The sequence below is a fragment of the Hydractinia symbiolongicarpus genome, chromosome 4, assembly GCF_029227915.1.
Source record: "Hydractinia symbiolongicarpus strain clone_291-10 chromosome 4, HSymV2.1, whole genome shotgun sequence".
NCBI lineage: Eukaryota > Metazoa > Cnidaria > Hydrozoa > Anthoathecata > Hydractiniidae > Hydractinia > Hydractinia symbiolongicarpus.
Window position 1 is genome coordinate 15,531,947 of NC_079878.1, and position 16,089 is coordinate 15,548,035.

The 16,089-nt window shown below is 35.9% G+C and overlaps 1 protein-coding gene across 1 annotated transcript; it reads right to left on the reverse strand.

Annotated features, from left to right (window-relative positions):
- Positions 1-557: 557 nt before the first annotated feature.
- Positions 558-3,939, reverse strand: LOC130641566 (prostaglandin E2 receptor EP2 subtype-like). The gene is made up of 3 exons (XM_057448415.1): positions 3,019-3,939; positions 2,401-2,608; positions 558-936 (listed from the first exon to the last, which is right to left on the reverse strand). The coding sequence occupies exons 1-3, from the start codon at positions 3,781-3,783 to the stop codon at positions 701-703; spliced, it is 1,209 nt and encodes a 402-aa protein (XP_057304398.1). The 5' UTR covers positions 3,784-3,939; the 3' UTR covers positions 558-700.
- Positions 3,940-16,089: the final 12,150 nt, after the last annotated feature.

Below are 16,089 nucleotides of genomic sequence, written 5' to 3' on the forward strand. Positions count from 1 at the left end.
ATACGTAGCTTTTTCTAGGTGATAACAAACCATTGTTTGTATCACATATGACTGTGTTCTATCACTTGAAGGCGCACTTTTAGTTCTAAAATTAGTTGAAAAGTGATCTTCATGTTTGAAACTAGTAGGGTATATTTTTAGATAGGAGTTTTATCTGAAGTTTCGTGATATTACTTCTCAAGGGTAAAGAAACCCAGGTACACCACGAGGCTTACCACACTCGGCTCCAGGGTTTGTTGCTTGATGTCGAAGCCGCTAGCGCTTACTTGACGGCTAACAGCTTCGATGTCAAAAAGGCAAAATACCCTGAGGACGAGGTTGAGGAGTTTACCTCCCTTCTTGGAGGAAGAACTTCCATGACATACACATTCTAAATGCACAGACTTGATTGCCGTGTAACATCGGCATTTTGTGTAGTTAATCAGACTGGGATTTTTTGTTAAAATAATCCAAACTGATACAAAATCCCATGACGAGAGCTGTTGCAGTGCAGTCGTGAAGTTCATCATAAAAGAAGAATGCTCTGGGAACAAGTCTTGTACAGAATAAAACGCAACTTTTTCTTCGCACAAAAGAGTGGAAATCTTTTAGCTATCGTGTATTTATTATAAGACGCAAGCAATTTTCTTTTTCTAGAATTCCATACCGTTGCAAAAGTCTTCACAAGAAAATACATTTTCATTTGATTTAAAATTAAAGGTCAAAATTTTGTATCAAGCGCATCTTCACTACTCGTAACAACGTCTTTAGAAATGTTATTCATTTCAATATCAAATATTTCATCATGTTCCTCCGCAGTTTTCGTTCCTCCAAGGGCGTCAACGTAATCAACTATATTCCTCTGTGCCAGGTCAAACAGAACGTTTCCACTCATTTCATTTATGTTCTCTAACTGAATGTTGTTATTATTTCTGGTCTCACCGCTCAAAATAAAATCTAAAGAAATCAGAGACTATGTTTGTTAGTATGTCCAATGAAGAAATATATAACTCTTAACCCTATTCGGTCCGGGGTTTTTCGAACATACTATGACCGGGGGGGGCGGATTCCGCCCCCCCTCAATAACTTTTCATAGGGTTGTTCAAATTGAATCAAACTTGGCACACTTATAGTACGTCATAAAAGGAACAAAATGGCGCCAAAAAAAATTTGCTTGCGTCAGCACATTTTCTGTGACGTCATCAAAAGCTTGAAAATTGTTAAAAATGCCACTATCTGCTTAAAATATTATTACTTTTGTTCTAGAGCGAATTTTTACATTCTGTTTGAAGTTTCTGAAAGCTAAATAAAAGTTATTTAACATATTTTCCGGTTTTTACATGGATCGGATGAAAAATTGCCAAAAATTGCCCGAAAATCCGTTTTTTTTCGATTTTCGGGTAAAATCCGACAAAGTCGGGAAATCGGATTAGTCACGTGTTCAAATTATTCAAAATGATTCTTCTTGATGAAACAAAGTTATGTTGCAAGTTTCAAGTTCTAAGGATAATCCTAACAGGAGTTATTATATTTTCCCCATTATAAGGATTTCATAGAGATTTTTAGGGGTAGTTTCGAGTAATGGCCAATATCAAAGCCTCTGAAAGGTATAGGACCTAAAAAATTAGCATGCAGGTGTCTAATAGATAAATGTTGAAACTCAGTAAGTATCATAGCCATATAACAAAGCAATAAGGAGTTATTAAAAAAAAACCGTCAGGGGGGGCGGAATCCGCCCCCCCCCGGACCGAATAGGGTTAAAGGACGAATCCTGAAAACTGGCAAGCAAAAACAGTCCCGCCGTTTGACTGCAATAACTTCTGAGGACTAGGTTTAATGAAAAGTGCTCCCATGTTCTAGAAAGTAGCCACCAACTGCGTCTAAACTTTAGGGAAGTTGATTATTTGTTAACTGGAAAAAAAAGGATCTTTTCATAAAACGAGCGCCACAGGGATTGATATGGTAGCAAATACCTATTCACTTTATAATTAGTAACAAAGTCAGTGTTAAGTGATTGTATTAGACAGGCAATAAAAAAGGGGAAAGTTAGATATGTACACTAATACATCAACCTCGTCCCCAAGGCTTCTTATCTCTCACCGCAGCTGCGCTGCCGTCAGATACAAAAAAGAGAGATCCTGGGAAGGAGTTTGCTAATACATATATACTTAGTTCTAACACTACTCTAGAGTAGAGTTGGGGAAAAATAAAAAAATAATAATTGTAGGCGTGACTGGCAATTGACGCTAATACCACATACCATTTCTTTGTCACGTGACATTTCATTTCGAATCAATATAGTATTAGATGAGGGTTTAGAAATAAAACCTTTGATTGTGAATTTCAGAACTTAAAACTGGTAGGATGCAATGCAATATTACAAAGGCAACATACATACATACATTGCAAACCTTCACCCACCTAATGTGTCTTGCGGTGGAGTAACAAGTTTACATGTAAGATAACTAATGGTAGAATGAAACATCCAACAAAATGATCTTCGAAATTTTCTCCTTAATATAGGATGCAACCATGGGTTTATCACACCCTGTAATGCAGCTAAACGAATAGACAGCATACCATACCAATCTGGGTATTCTGTTTTTGATAAAGAAATGCACAGACATACCTAAACAACAAAGGAAGTGAAAAAAACTTAATAAAGAAACATTGTAGCAGCCACTAGACTGACAAATGCCGGTTATTTCTTTGTTATATCGACTGCACCTGCAAAAAAACAATGTTTATCTATTATTGAGAATAATTCAGTTTGAACATTGCGGTTGGTTGGCAAAATTTCCAGGCAACATTGGCTGGTCATTATTTAATCGGTAACCAACATGGCTAGTGGAGAGTCGACTTTAAGTACTGGAAAAAGAGGCTATTGGAAAACAGACACAGATGTATGCAATATTTATTTAACGTTTTATCTACCCAGCTGCAACAACATCTGATACAGAAAAATTCGTTGGCAGATTTCCAATTTACTTGTTTTAATTCTCACATTCTATGGTCAGTGAAGATATAAATTTTACGTACATATAGCGGGAACCATAAAATTAAAAATGTTGCCATGGTGACTATGGACAAACGCAGAAATAAGTACTCCTCACTGTCAGTCTGGTCTGTACTTTGCGAAGTTGAATATTGAGTTCGAAATGAAATCATTTCGTAAACGCTAATCGAGCCGCCGATGTTTGCAACGATGACTAATAGTATCATTATGGTAAATGCAATTAAATAACCCATCAGCATTGTCCGGTCACGGTCATTTGTTGGTTGAAGGGTAAACATACAATAGGTACCAGGATAATATAAGGTGTTGGTACCAAACCCAAGAAAAGGAGGTATCGATATCGCAGCAGATATGGTCATGTTTACTAAGATAAATATGATTATTTTAGTTGCATTGGACACCATCTTTTCTTGGTAGCAGTAAGGCCGCGATACTGCAAAATACCTATCAATTGCCATGCTTATAACAACAATAATAGACATGCTATTAAAAAACAAAACAACGGAAGCGTGTATATTACAGACCAGATAACCACCAATATATTTTCCATGTAGGTAAGTGATCAATGGTTGCACGTACGTGACTGTAACTAACAAAATATCAACAGTTGTTAAGACTAAGATTAAAATGTTAGGGATATTCTTTTTTTTTCCAAGAGTCCTAATTATAACACACAATACTACGAGGTTGCCAACAATGCCGATGATAAAAGCAAGTAATAGAGATACACCAGCTAATACTCTCACATTTACGGAAAAAATATCTTCCAAAACATATGCTTCGTCCATCTTTAAACACTTATCAAGACTGCTGCTAGTGCCAGATGAGCAACATTTCTAGATCTTATTCATTGAAGCTGCTTAGATACGAGTTAGGGGTGATTGCATCAATTTTCATAAAGAAAATCAAGCAATAGCTGCACTTCCTGCCCCTGAAAAACTGTATCTTTGGAAATTTAATTCGGAGGTGACGTATTTTCTTTAAAATCTATTTTCGGCATGATTTACGTATTGCAAATATGTGCTTAAATTCTAAATAACTTCGGTGCCGTCTATTTCGACACTGAAGTTTGCTCAAGCGTATTATAGCTACCCTGGGTAAATTATTCATCGATAAACGTAATTTATCAATCTTGTTCTCAGGACACTAAATTTAAAAATTTTTTTGCCTTTTAAAACAATACTGAAAAAGTTAGAACAAACCAGAAGTTGAAATTTATCCTGAAATTCATGTATATAAATTTCAGCCTTTTCGGTTAATAATAAAAAAGCGATTGCTAAATTTTGTTTGCGTCGTGCAACTCTTATTTCTTCAAAAGGAAATATGGAAAAAAGTACACGAAACCAGTATGAAAAAGGTACCAGTATTAAGTAATTTTGGACAATATTTTAACATTCGAATGAAATTTTCTACCATTTTTGACAGCATAACAGTTTTGACGCACCAAGCTCATCTTCAGGGCATCTTATATCTTTTCTTGCATCGCGAAAATGTTCTGTTCGTACATTTCTATTACCAGCAATTCTTAGTCAGATGGTGTGTAAATAAAACGTATGCTATGTTTGCAACCAAATAAAAATCGGTCGAGAAACTGTTGTTGTTCCAATAATTTTGACCGAGATTGTTGTTGGTTCTTATGACGTCGGCTTTAATTCAACACTGCTTTTTTACTAGCTTTGTCAAACACTCATGGATATACCTCTAACATCGCCAAACGCTCCCAGATGCACTTATATAGGCAGTCCTTTCAAACACAATTGCATTATGGGGGCCGCGTATACCTTACTGGTAAACAAATTTAAAAATAAGCAAAAAATTAAGACACTTTGACATAATTTTGTCACTTTTTGTGGACTAAATCTTCGAAATTAGTCACTTTTCCAGATTGAAATGACAACAAAAGTTAGAAATTTTAGGCTTTTTTTCTTTCAAAAAAAAATTTAAAAGAACAAAAAGGAAGACTTTGTAAAGTTCCAATGATTATTTCTTTCTTTTTCTTTAATTTGAACATTTTATCTGCTTTGCTCTTTAACTTCTTCTTCTTTATTTCCTTCTCGGCTCTCTTTTTCCCATACTATGCTCACTTGAACCTTTATTCAGACCTTCAGACTGTCAAAGTTTCATACAGAATTGAAAAATCGGCAAAATGAAAGAAAAATACCCTGAAAAAACGGCAAAAATGTTTGGTCGGCTAAAGAAATTGCAAAAATTGTAGTTCGGCAAAAAAAAATTAGTCAAAAATTAGTTAATTTGGGCACTTTTTGGCAGCTTTTTTATCGATAAGGTAAAATGGTGGAGAGAACATGCTTTACTTCAGAGGGACTTTTTGCGGCAGAAAATTTTGGGAAGGTAAAAATTTGCGAAACTATGTAAATACAGTTGCGAAAAAATTTCACGCAGAAAAGTGTTCCAGAAATTTAGAACATGAAAATACGCATTTTTTAATAAACCAAAACACAGTTGACAGCAACCTCGTTTCTAGCTATTGTTGTTTCATTTTTATATGTCTTGACGGCGAAACGAACATGGCTCTGGAGAAAGTTGGTCCGATATGAAACTGATATGGTTCGATATAATAAGCGGTACAAGATACATCTGTGATGAGTTAATAGTGATATGACGTCACTTTGGATAAACCATAAAATATAACGTCAATTAAAATGTATTTAATTTATTTTAGACGTTAAATTGAGTTGTCGAATTGACAATTCTTTGGTTTTATATAAACCTTGCTACAGAGAAGACGTATCTAAGTAGAAAAGACTAGGACTATTTAAAAGAAGTAGCTGAAATGCAATTTAATATTGCTGAAGCGATGAACATTCTTATGAACACAAATACCGATTGCCGATGGTATACAGCACACAGATGCCTTTTTACAGCAACGAATGAAGTGAATCTTAGATATCTAAACGATAAATAAATAAACAAAATGTCTATAGATTTTGAATCAAATGCGTTCCAAGCATGCTTTTTAATAGAAAGCGCCAGTCTCACATAAGACTATGTTGTGATTAAAATAACGAACACAAATGGTATAAAACGATCAATGTACGTACCTTGATTATTAGAATTTAATTTTGCTTTTTCTTCGTCGTACATGCTCAGCACAGCATCAATAAACTTTTCTCCGTGACTGTTTTCAATGCTTACAGAATCTTCTTTATATGTCTTCGTCCTCGAAATAATTCACCAACCAAATCATTCGTACTGTGATCACACAAAGGTACATTAAAATGTATTCTCTTGAATCAATATATTTTGATTTAGAACCAGTACTGTTTTTCAAGAAGGTTCGATTCCGTGAGTCATTAGTTGACGTACACATGTTCGAATGTGATAGAGATAATGTTAACATCTATGCAGTGGAAAGTGAAATCAAAACCTCTGCGATGGAGGAAAGTGCAGTTGAACTGCCTGCACAGAGCGTGTTAACGCGTTTCAAAGATTTTTTAAAAGGTGCAGAAGAAATTAAAAGCATCTAAGCTCTATGTCGTTCTCTTTGAATTCCGGTACCTGCAGGATCTTGTGTTTTTAGAAAATCTATAACTTTCATTAATAGCCAGTTTACCAGAATATGACTACCCCAGGCCACCTGGAGGTAGTGATTTGCAGAGTACTGAAAACCTGTGTACTCATTTAAAACAATGTTTTAATAAACTCCCAAAAGACGAAGAAGTTTTTATCTTGGGAGATTTTAACTATAAAGGAACTTGTTCCACTCTTTACCTAAAACAACATATTACGGAGCCAACTCGAGTTACAGAAAATAGTAGCACTCTTAACTTGATTCTTTCTAAGAGTTCTTGTATTTCTATAACTGGTGTCACGGATTTAGGCATCAGTGATCACAATTTAGTTTATGTAATCAAAAAATTTAAAAGGCCAAAATGTGAACCTAAATCTATCAAGGTTCATGGCTACAAGAACTTCAGTGAAGAGGCTTTTCTAAAAGAACTCAAGAATTTAGACTGGTCATATTTTAAAAATTATGATGACCTTGATCAAACATGTGAGAAACTGAATAAAATTGTTAAAACAGTGGCTGACAAACACGCTCCTTTCAAAACACATAGATTTCCTGGCCGTGTTGAGGCATGGGTCACTGATGAATTAATAATAGACATCGAAGAAAGAGACTTCTTAAAACAAAAAGCATCAAGAACAAAATCCATCATAGACTGGGAAGCCTTCAGACGAAAAAGGAGCCAGGTAATAGGTCTCAAAAAATCGACTTAAAAACGAGTACTATAATGACGTTTTGCAAGATTTTAAAAAACGGCCAAAACAACTTTTGAAAATCCTAAAAAACTTGTTCCTGATAAGTCAGGCAATACCACCTCAATAAAGCGATTGGTCCAAAACGATGACACAGAAACATCTCACCCGAAGGAAATTTCAAACACATTTATTTTATTTTTTGTCAGTGTTGGTGCCAAGCTAGCCTGAAAATTTTCTTCTGGCACCACTAATGTTAATCCACCTGTTAGCAGACACGATTTTCGGTGGGCTCCTATTGAGACCAAATGTGTCGAAAAAATAATTAGTTCACTAAAACTTAATAAAGCTACAGGCTTGGACGAAATTGGTTCAAGACTGCTAAAAGTAGGTTCGTCAGTTTTGAGTATTTATTTATCAAGTCTTTTCATCAAATCTTTATTTACTAGTTATGTACCTAAACTTTGAAAGACTAAAAGGTTCTCGCCTATTTTAAAAGTGGCAATAAAACAGATCCTACTAATTATCAGCCTATCTCCATTCTGGTGTAACTGTCACAATTCCCACCGACCGGGCAATGGTAGCTTTGACTTTGTTCCTGAACGTTCCTAATGTTGTTGAACGAAGAAATTTGAACCTTCTGATTTAAACTTTGAAGGCTGTTTGGTCCATTGGACAAAATTTACAAAAAACGTATATAAGTATTTTTATCAGTTTTCATTTTTCCTGCCACGCTTTGAAAATGATGTGTCGTATTAAAAGGACATGTATAATGATTTGTGTTGAAGGTTTTGGAGGAAATGAAGGAATGCGTTCTTTGCTGCCTGTCAGTGTCACATACACATTGTCAACAAACATCTGCACGTCTGTTGCTTGTGGAGGGATGATTCCGATGCATCAGGTAAGAGATATCCTTTTTTGCAGCAGTTCGTATTGTGACATGGTTCATTTTTTGCACTTGATTTACTAATTACACCTCTTACGCTATTTCCATTATCGTTTTTAATTATTGCTGAATATGCATAAAATCGTAAAAGATGGATCTTAACAGCACCAACTTCTCTGCGTGTTCTGTTTGGTTCAGTTAGATTTAATCGTTGCCTTTATAGCGACACCCTGCTTTTATCTACATATATGCCATATGAAAGTAAAAATACTGGTGGAAGAGCAGGTAAAGGACATGGGATCCGGGTTAAGGTCGCAATGCCAAAGGAGAGTGAAAAATGGTTGGAATGCCACGATAGCTAGATGCAGTTGAGGGTACCGTTTGTCATATAAGCAGACTTGGAAAGCCTACTTATTCCAGTAGAAAAAATGTTAGAGATAGTAAAACGCAGAAGCTGAATAATCACATACCATCTTGCTTTTGCACCTTTAGCAAATTTTCTTACGGACATGTACCAGATCCACTGAAGGTCTACCGTGGCAAGGACTGTGTTAAGCGATTCGTGAACCATCTGGAGGATGAAGAAAAGAGGTTGTTCGACATCTTTCCTCAGTTGCGGATGACAGAGCTCACAGAGATGCAAAAAAGAGAGTAAAACGAGTCGGCAGAATGTCACATCTGTATGAAGTCATTCGACGACCCTGCAAGGAATCGCAAGCTACGTGACCACTGTCATTACACTTGTTTGTTTGTAAATTTATTTATAGTCGGTACATTATATACAAGTTTCGTGAAAAGAAAAATTATATGCATAGCTCTAAAAAGTAGTGCTAATCAAAACCGACTGAAATTAAAGTGCAAATAGAAATAATATTAAATAATATTAATTGAATGAGAGGAAATATTTTTAAATTTTTATATATACAAAAAAGAGTAAAATTGAACTAAAAGCGTGTTTGGGACAATTCACATACCTCACAAAAACATTTACTTCCATTCCAACTTTTGATCGCATTTTTAAAAGTACTAAGAGACTCTGAGGATTTCAAGTGATTGGGTAATTTATTCCATATTTTTGGCCCCAGGGAAGAGAGACTTTTTGTTCCAAAACTAACGGTATCTATATTTGGGACTGTTAAATTATTAACATTTTGTGATCTCACTGGTCTACCACTCCCATGAAATTTAAAGATATCTTTAATGTATGTCGGATTGAGTTCGTGCAAAGTCTTATATATTTCTGTACATAATGTTTTAAGTCTATAGACGCTCATTTGGTATTTTCCTGCTTTTAAAAGGAGTTCGTCGTAAGTACTATCATTATCATTTAATAAGAAACGCAAAGCTCTCTTCTGAATTTGTTCAATTCTCAACAAAGATTTATATGAAGAGAAATTCCATACTAAAGGGCAATAATTAAAGTTAGAGTATATAAAACTTTGTACCAGCGCTAATTTGGCTTTGTGAGATAAAAACGTGCTAAGTCTAAACAGTGCATTCAATTGTGCTGATGATTTTTTGATAAGTTTAGAAATGTGAGAGTCGAAATTCAAGCCATTATCAATGGTCACTCCTAGTAATTTAACTTTGCTTTCTGTTTTAATTAACTTGTCACCAATTTTTACCACTAAATCACAATTGTTAAATTTATCTCTGGTGACAATGATTGATTGAAATTTTTTTGGATTCGCCATCATTTTGTTATTTTTCAACCACACTAGTGCTATATTAGATTCACATTCTAAAAGTTTAATTAAGTTTGAAATTGAGTTTGAGAAAGCAGAAAGGGAAATGTCATCAGCATAATTATGTACACTGGCTTTTTTAATAAAAAAAATAAAGTCATTAATAAAAATGTTAAATAAAATAGGTCCTAAAATTGATCCTTGGGGTACTCCAGACAGAATTAATTGGAAAAGACTATGCTGATTATTTATGCGGGTAGATTGCTCTCTGTCAGAAAGGTACGATAAAATTAGAAGTAGGGCATCCTTGCTAAAGCCATAGGCATTTAATTTAGCAATAAGTAAATCATGAGGCACGCAATCAAAAGCTTTAGATAGATCCATTAAAACTGCACCAATTACGTAATGTTTATCTAATTTTTGTTTCCATTCTTCCAATAATCTTATTAGTACATGTTGTGTGCCATATGATTCCCTATAGGCTGATAAAAATTCTGAAAGTTTTTTATCAATATAATCAACAATTTGAGATTTAATTATTCTCTCATAAAATTTTGAAAATATATTTAAAATGCTGACTGGTCTATAGTTGTTTATACATAATTTATCTTTCCCACCTTTATCAATAGGGGATACAGTAGCGCGTTTGGCTCTCCTCGGAAAAACAGAAAGACAAATACTGTTGTTAATGGCATTTGTTAAGGGTTTTATCAAATAAGGTTTTGCTAACTTCACCATTTTAGCCGTTATCTTGTCCTCTCCAGATGCCACACCTACTTTTAGATCCCCGAAAAGTTTAGAGACTTCATTTTCCGAGACTTCCTTAAAGTTAAACAACATTTCATTATTTTGATCAATTAGTGAATTTTTAATTTCAAGAATACTGGGGTGATTTTTATATGTTTCCAGAATCTTTGAGATAACTTCATTTCTATTTTCAGATTGATAATTTCGTAGCGACACTGGTTTAACTCCACTATATTTTTCAACTATATGTATGTACTCTTCATTGAAAATTTCCGCTAATTCATTTTTATCCGTTACTATAATACCATCGTGAACAATCATAATTTCATTAGAGCTCTTACCTGATTTGTTAGTAAGGAAAGGTTTAACAGTGCTCCAAAATTTCTTATTTTAAATAATGCCACCCTCCATAACACTATTAAAATGCTCTTTAATCGCCTGTCGTCTCATACTAACACACTTATTTCTTTGTTTTTTATATTTTGCCCTATTTTCATCTGTTCGATTTTTGTTAAAATTGTTTTTAAGACGAGATCTTGTGTAAATTGCTTTTCGTAATTTTTTATTCATAAACGGGGCTTCGTTACCCCGAACTAATTTAATTTTTATAGGTGCATGTTTATCAATTATATTTCGAAATTTCAGTACAAGGTTCTCATTACTTTCATTTGGATCTATGTTATCACAACAAAAATCTGTGCTCCTCATTTCTTCAAGAAAAACTTGCTCATCAAATTTTTTAAAACACCTATACGATATCTCTTTCGATTTTAAACGTACTAAAAAAGTCTTCATAAAAGTAGAAATCATATGGTGGTGGTCACTAAGTCCAGTTTCAAAAGATTTAGAATTATGGAAACATGCATGTTTGTTTTTGCTCAAGGTTCGATAATTGCTTACAAATCAGCCCTTTTTTGACGTATTCAATAAGTCCCCCTCCATTTTTATCCCTGTCCCTTCTGTTTCGTATTTCATAATTTTCAATATCAAATTGAGCAGACGGAAATTCAAGGTCTAATTTAGTTTCTGCCAAAACAAAGTAATCTGGTGATATTTTTGTTACAACTTCGCGAACATCTACTATCTTGTTCCTTAAGCTATTTAAGTTTAAATAGCAAAGTTTAAATAGCAAAGCAAAGGATTATTCGGATGTTTAAGCCGCAAATGTTTAGCATTTTCTAAATCACATTCATTAGAAAATCCATCTTGCTCCTTATTTGAGACATCACTTAAAGTTACGGAACACCCCAAGAAACCGTGTTTACATATAAAAAATTATTTAAATAATTCAAAAAATTATTGGCTAAAAATACTTTCCCATTATCATTTAAGTGTAGACCATCTTTCCACAAGTTGAGGTCTTTAATCATTTCGTTGTTTACAAAAATATGGTCGTGTGCAATAGCTTTATCTTCTACGGCTCTATTCACTTTAATAATTTTCTCAAAATATACTCGCTTGCACCTGATGATACTTGATATAAAAACTTTTTCCACGCCATGCTCTTTACATTTATCTGCTATGTTTACGATGTTATTAGCAATTTGTTCTTCAGTATTGTCGTTTTCGTCCATATTAAGAAGATCGTTAATTCCTACGTGCAACACAACGATATCGGGGCGCTCGTCGATTAGGGTGGGTAGGGCATAATGGCCAAGATTCTTCACATTTGTACCTGGAAAACATTTTATTCTTGCATCACCATTTTTCAATTGTCTATTAAATTCTCTTGTCTTAATTCCCTTAGGAATACTATCGCAGATGATTCTGATTTTTTTCTTCTCCGTGGCTGGCTCTCTCATACCTTGTTGATCATTGTTAGTATTATAAAAGTATTTTTCCCTTTCCGGATAGTGACTTACAACTGGATTTGGCCTTCTGGGAGGAAACGTTATATTACGTGCATTTGTTGACCCATTAGTTTGTGACAAAAACCTTCCACTTGATTGATTGTCAGTCTGTATTAACGTTTGTATTGTTAGGGTTTTCAAAGTTTAAAACCTCATGAGGAAGATTATCAAATCTATTTCTCGAAGTATAATCATAATAATTACTACCTGACTTTGTTGATGGTGGTCCTCTGGGGACTTTATGCCAATTATCGATTTTTTCTGTTCTGGTTGACCGTGCTTGTGTTACGTTGTTGTTGTTTTCAAAGTTTAAAACCTCATGAGGAAGATTATCAAATCTATTTCTCGAAGTATAATCATAATAATTACTACCTGACTTTGTTGATGGTGGTCCTCTGGGGACTTTATGCCAATTATCGATTTTTTCTGTTCTGGTTGACCGTGCTTGTATTACGTTGTTGTTGTTTTCACAAAGTTGAATAATAAGATTCCTATATTCTTTTAATTCTTCCTTTAAAAAACTATTTTCTTGTCTAAGCTGTTCCACTAAATCATCAGAAAAACACTTTCGAGTTTGATCGATTTTATACGTAAAATATTCTTTTAGGTCACTGATTTGTGTGACCAGACCTTGAAAAACTTCAAACTCACGACAACTGGAGATTTCTTTTGACAAAAAAGATTCTTCTTTTGCCGACGACATATTTAAACCACTCTCTTCAGAAATCACAAATTCTTCGTTATTTTCGTCACTGCATTTCTGTAAATCAACATTTACGTTATCTGTTTTACAAATCTATAACTTTGTTTACCATTACTCTCTGTAACGTAAATAAAATCTTTATCACACAAAGTTTCCAATGTAGACTTTATTACATCAGGTTCTAAGTCTTTTGTACACAAGTTGTACACAAGTCTATAGCGCGGCGCAGAACGACCGCAATCTGAATTAAATCTCAAGCACATCCCCATCATCCTCCATAAAAGGAGTGGTTACGATGCGCATTTGTTCATCAGAGAACTCGGCGAGAAATATAACACGCCAGACATAGGCTGTATCGCGGAGAACTCGGAAAAGTGCATAAGCCTCAACGTGAAAATCGATGTGCCGCTAGGAGGCATCACGAACTAGGATGAAAAACAGGTGTTCAATAAGGTAGAGCTCAGGTTTTTTCATAACTGTTGATTCATGCCATCGAGTTTAGACAAGCTGTCAGGTAGCTTGAGTGATGAACAGTATAGAAATGGTTTGTCAAACAGGAAGACCTATTCAAGCTAATGCAATACATGGGCGTATATCCATACGAGTATATGAATGCATAAGAAAGCCTCGAAAAGACGGAGCCTTCGAAGGAAGCGGTCGACAGTAAACTCAATATGAGAGGCATCTTCGACGCAGTCTGCGTTAATGCCCAAAATGTATCGACGAATTGCATCAACCAAAAAGGCCACAAGGCTACACTCGGCGACTATCACGACACCTACATCGCTACAGACGTGCTACTCCTTGTGGATGTCTCTGAGAATTTCCGGGACGTCTTCCTCGAGAACTTTAAACTTGATACCGTACACTTCTACACCTCTTCGAACCTAGCCGGGAGAGCTGTACTTAGACAGGCAGGAATAAACTTAGAGCTTCTCACGATTTCTGACATGCTTCTAATGTTTGAGGCATCCGTGGAGGGATCACACAAACAGTATATCGTTATGCCAAATCCAACAACTAGTATATGGGTGATGAGTATACTCCGTACCTGCAGTACCTCGATGCAAACAACCTCCATGGCTGCGCCATAACTCAGGAACTGCCGACACATTTCCTGAGGCTTTAAATGGGTACTTCAGACCGTAAATTTACGGCCAAGCCCATTGCAATGCTGGTCAGGAAGAACGGGCACGGTTACATGCTAGATGTAGATGTAGAATATCCAGAGGCGCTGCTTGATAAGCATAACGAACTACCGTTTCTGCCAGAGCAGATGACGATCAACGGGGAGAATAAGCTCGTACCAAAGTTGAAAAACAAGCGTAGATACGAGGTGGATATCAGAGCTCTTCATGGCTTATACTGAAAACGTTATACCGAGTCATCAAGTTCAATCCGAGTCAATGGCTTAAACCCTACACCAATCTTAATACGAGACTAAGAACTGTCGCCAGAAACGAGCTCGAGAAGGATTCTTTTAAGCCCGTGAACGTCTCTGTCTTTGGGAAGACTATGGAGAATGTGAGGAGGCATCGCAACAGAACTAGTGGCGAGTGAAGTACATATTGATGGTGACGAAGCCGAATTTCAAGGATAGCACCTGCTGTAGCAAACATCTAATGAGCGTAATGATGGGAAAAACAGGGATCAAAATGCTGAAACCTGTGTATCTGGGGCAAGCGATCGTACATTTCTTCAAGCTGATCATGTACGAGTTTCACTACGACTATATGCAGCCAAAATATGGTAGTAAGATTCAACTCTGTTATATAGATACCGACAGCTGCGTTTACAATATACGTACGGATGACTTCTACAAGGATATAGCTACCGACGTAGAGGAACACTTTAATACAAGCGCATTTTACAAGGAAGGCGCAGGGCCACGTCGGATCGGTAAAAACAAGAAGGTGTGAGTTCGTGGCACTAAGAGCAGAACTGTATGCCTGCAAGAGCCTCACGGAGAAGGGCGGTCATCGAAAAGCGAATGGTGTGAAGAAATGTGTTACGGAGAAGTCTATTCCCTTCTATGACTACAAGCGATGCTTGAAGGAAGGTATTGATGTGCACACGAGCCAGATGTTTATCCAGCAGAAAAAGCATCAACTCACACTCAAAAGGTGAACAAACTGGCGCTAAACCGAGCTTGTGACAGAGGTTCGTACAAGCGGACAAGATCCGAACACTATCGCGTAAACACTATGAAAAAATGACTATCACTACTCATGAGTATAAAGTGGCAAAAACAAGATCATACTCATTTGCTTCATCTATTCAAACTGTTTACGCATTTCTGAATGAGCCACAGCTTTCTGTATAAATGCGCAAGAGTTGCGCGCAGTAATAGGTGGTTTAATCACATGTGCAATACTTAAGGTAATACAATACTGAAGGGGTTACTTCGAAGTATACTAGAGTCATGGTACCAGGCTTAGTGCTGGCGGAAGGGTAGGCTTACGTAGGCGAGAGCATGTTCTACCTGAAAGCGGTCGTTTTGCCCCGGTTTGTACCACACTAGCGCCATGCCTGTAAAATTGTGTTATATGTCGGGAAAAAATGTCTGTGCAGGAAAGGCCTCTGGCAGCTCCCAATTAAAAAGGTCGGTTCGTTAAAGCGTAGTACAGCACGTTATTCTGTATCAAGAGAGATACTCGCAGTTGGATCAAAAATTCTCTAGATTTTAAAAGACAGCAACAACAACAACAAGAATAAAAAATCCAGAAAGTTTTTTCAAGGGAGTTTTGTTCCTACAACAAATATGGGAATACACCTTAGCATCGCCATAGCTCTGCTTTACGTTAACCTTTCCTGTTGCTCTGTGTTCTACGATATGGGAATCTTATTGGAAAGATGTCTTCACTCATAAAAAATTTAGATGTGGTAGATACACCTGCGGAAGCTGTGAACATCAAGGAGAAGAGGATTGACCAGCTATTGAATATATACAAAGTCCGACCGGACATCAAGAATTGGACGAGTGGCTAAAAGGTTGAGATTAGACA

What these genes read in the sequence shown, in the direction of transcription:
- LOC130641566 (XM_057448415.1), bottom strand. Translation starts at nt 3,783, where the DNA reads ATGGACGAAGCATATGTTTTGGAAGATATTTTTTCCGTAAATGTGAGA. An exon ending in TTTTATGGTTCCCGCTATAT is followed by an intron (nt 2,609 to 3,018) that starts GTACGTAAAATT and finishes TTTGTTGTTTAG; the next exon opens with GTATGTCTGTGCATTTCTTT. An exon ending in TCCACCGCAAGACACATTAG is followed by an intron (nt 937 to 2,400) that starts GTGGGTGAAGGT and finishes TGATTTCTTTAG; the next exon opens with ATTTTATTTTGAGCGGTGAG.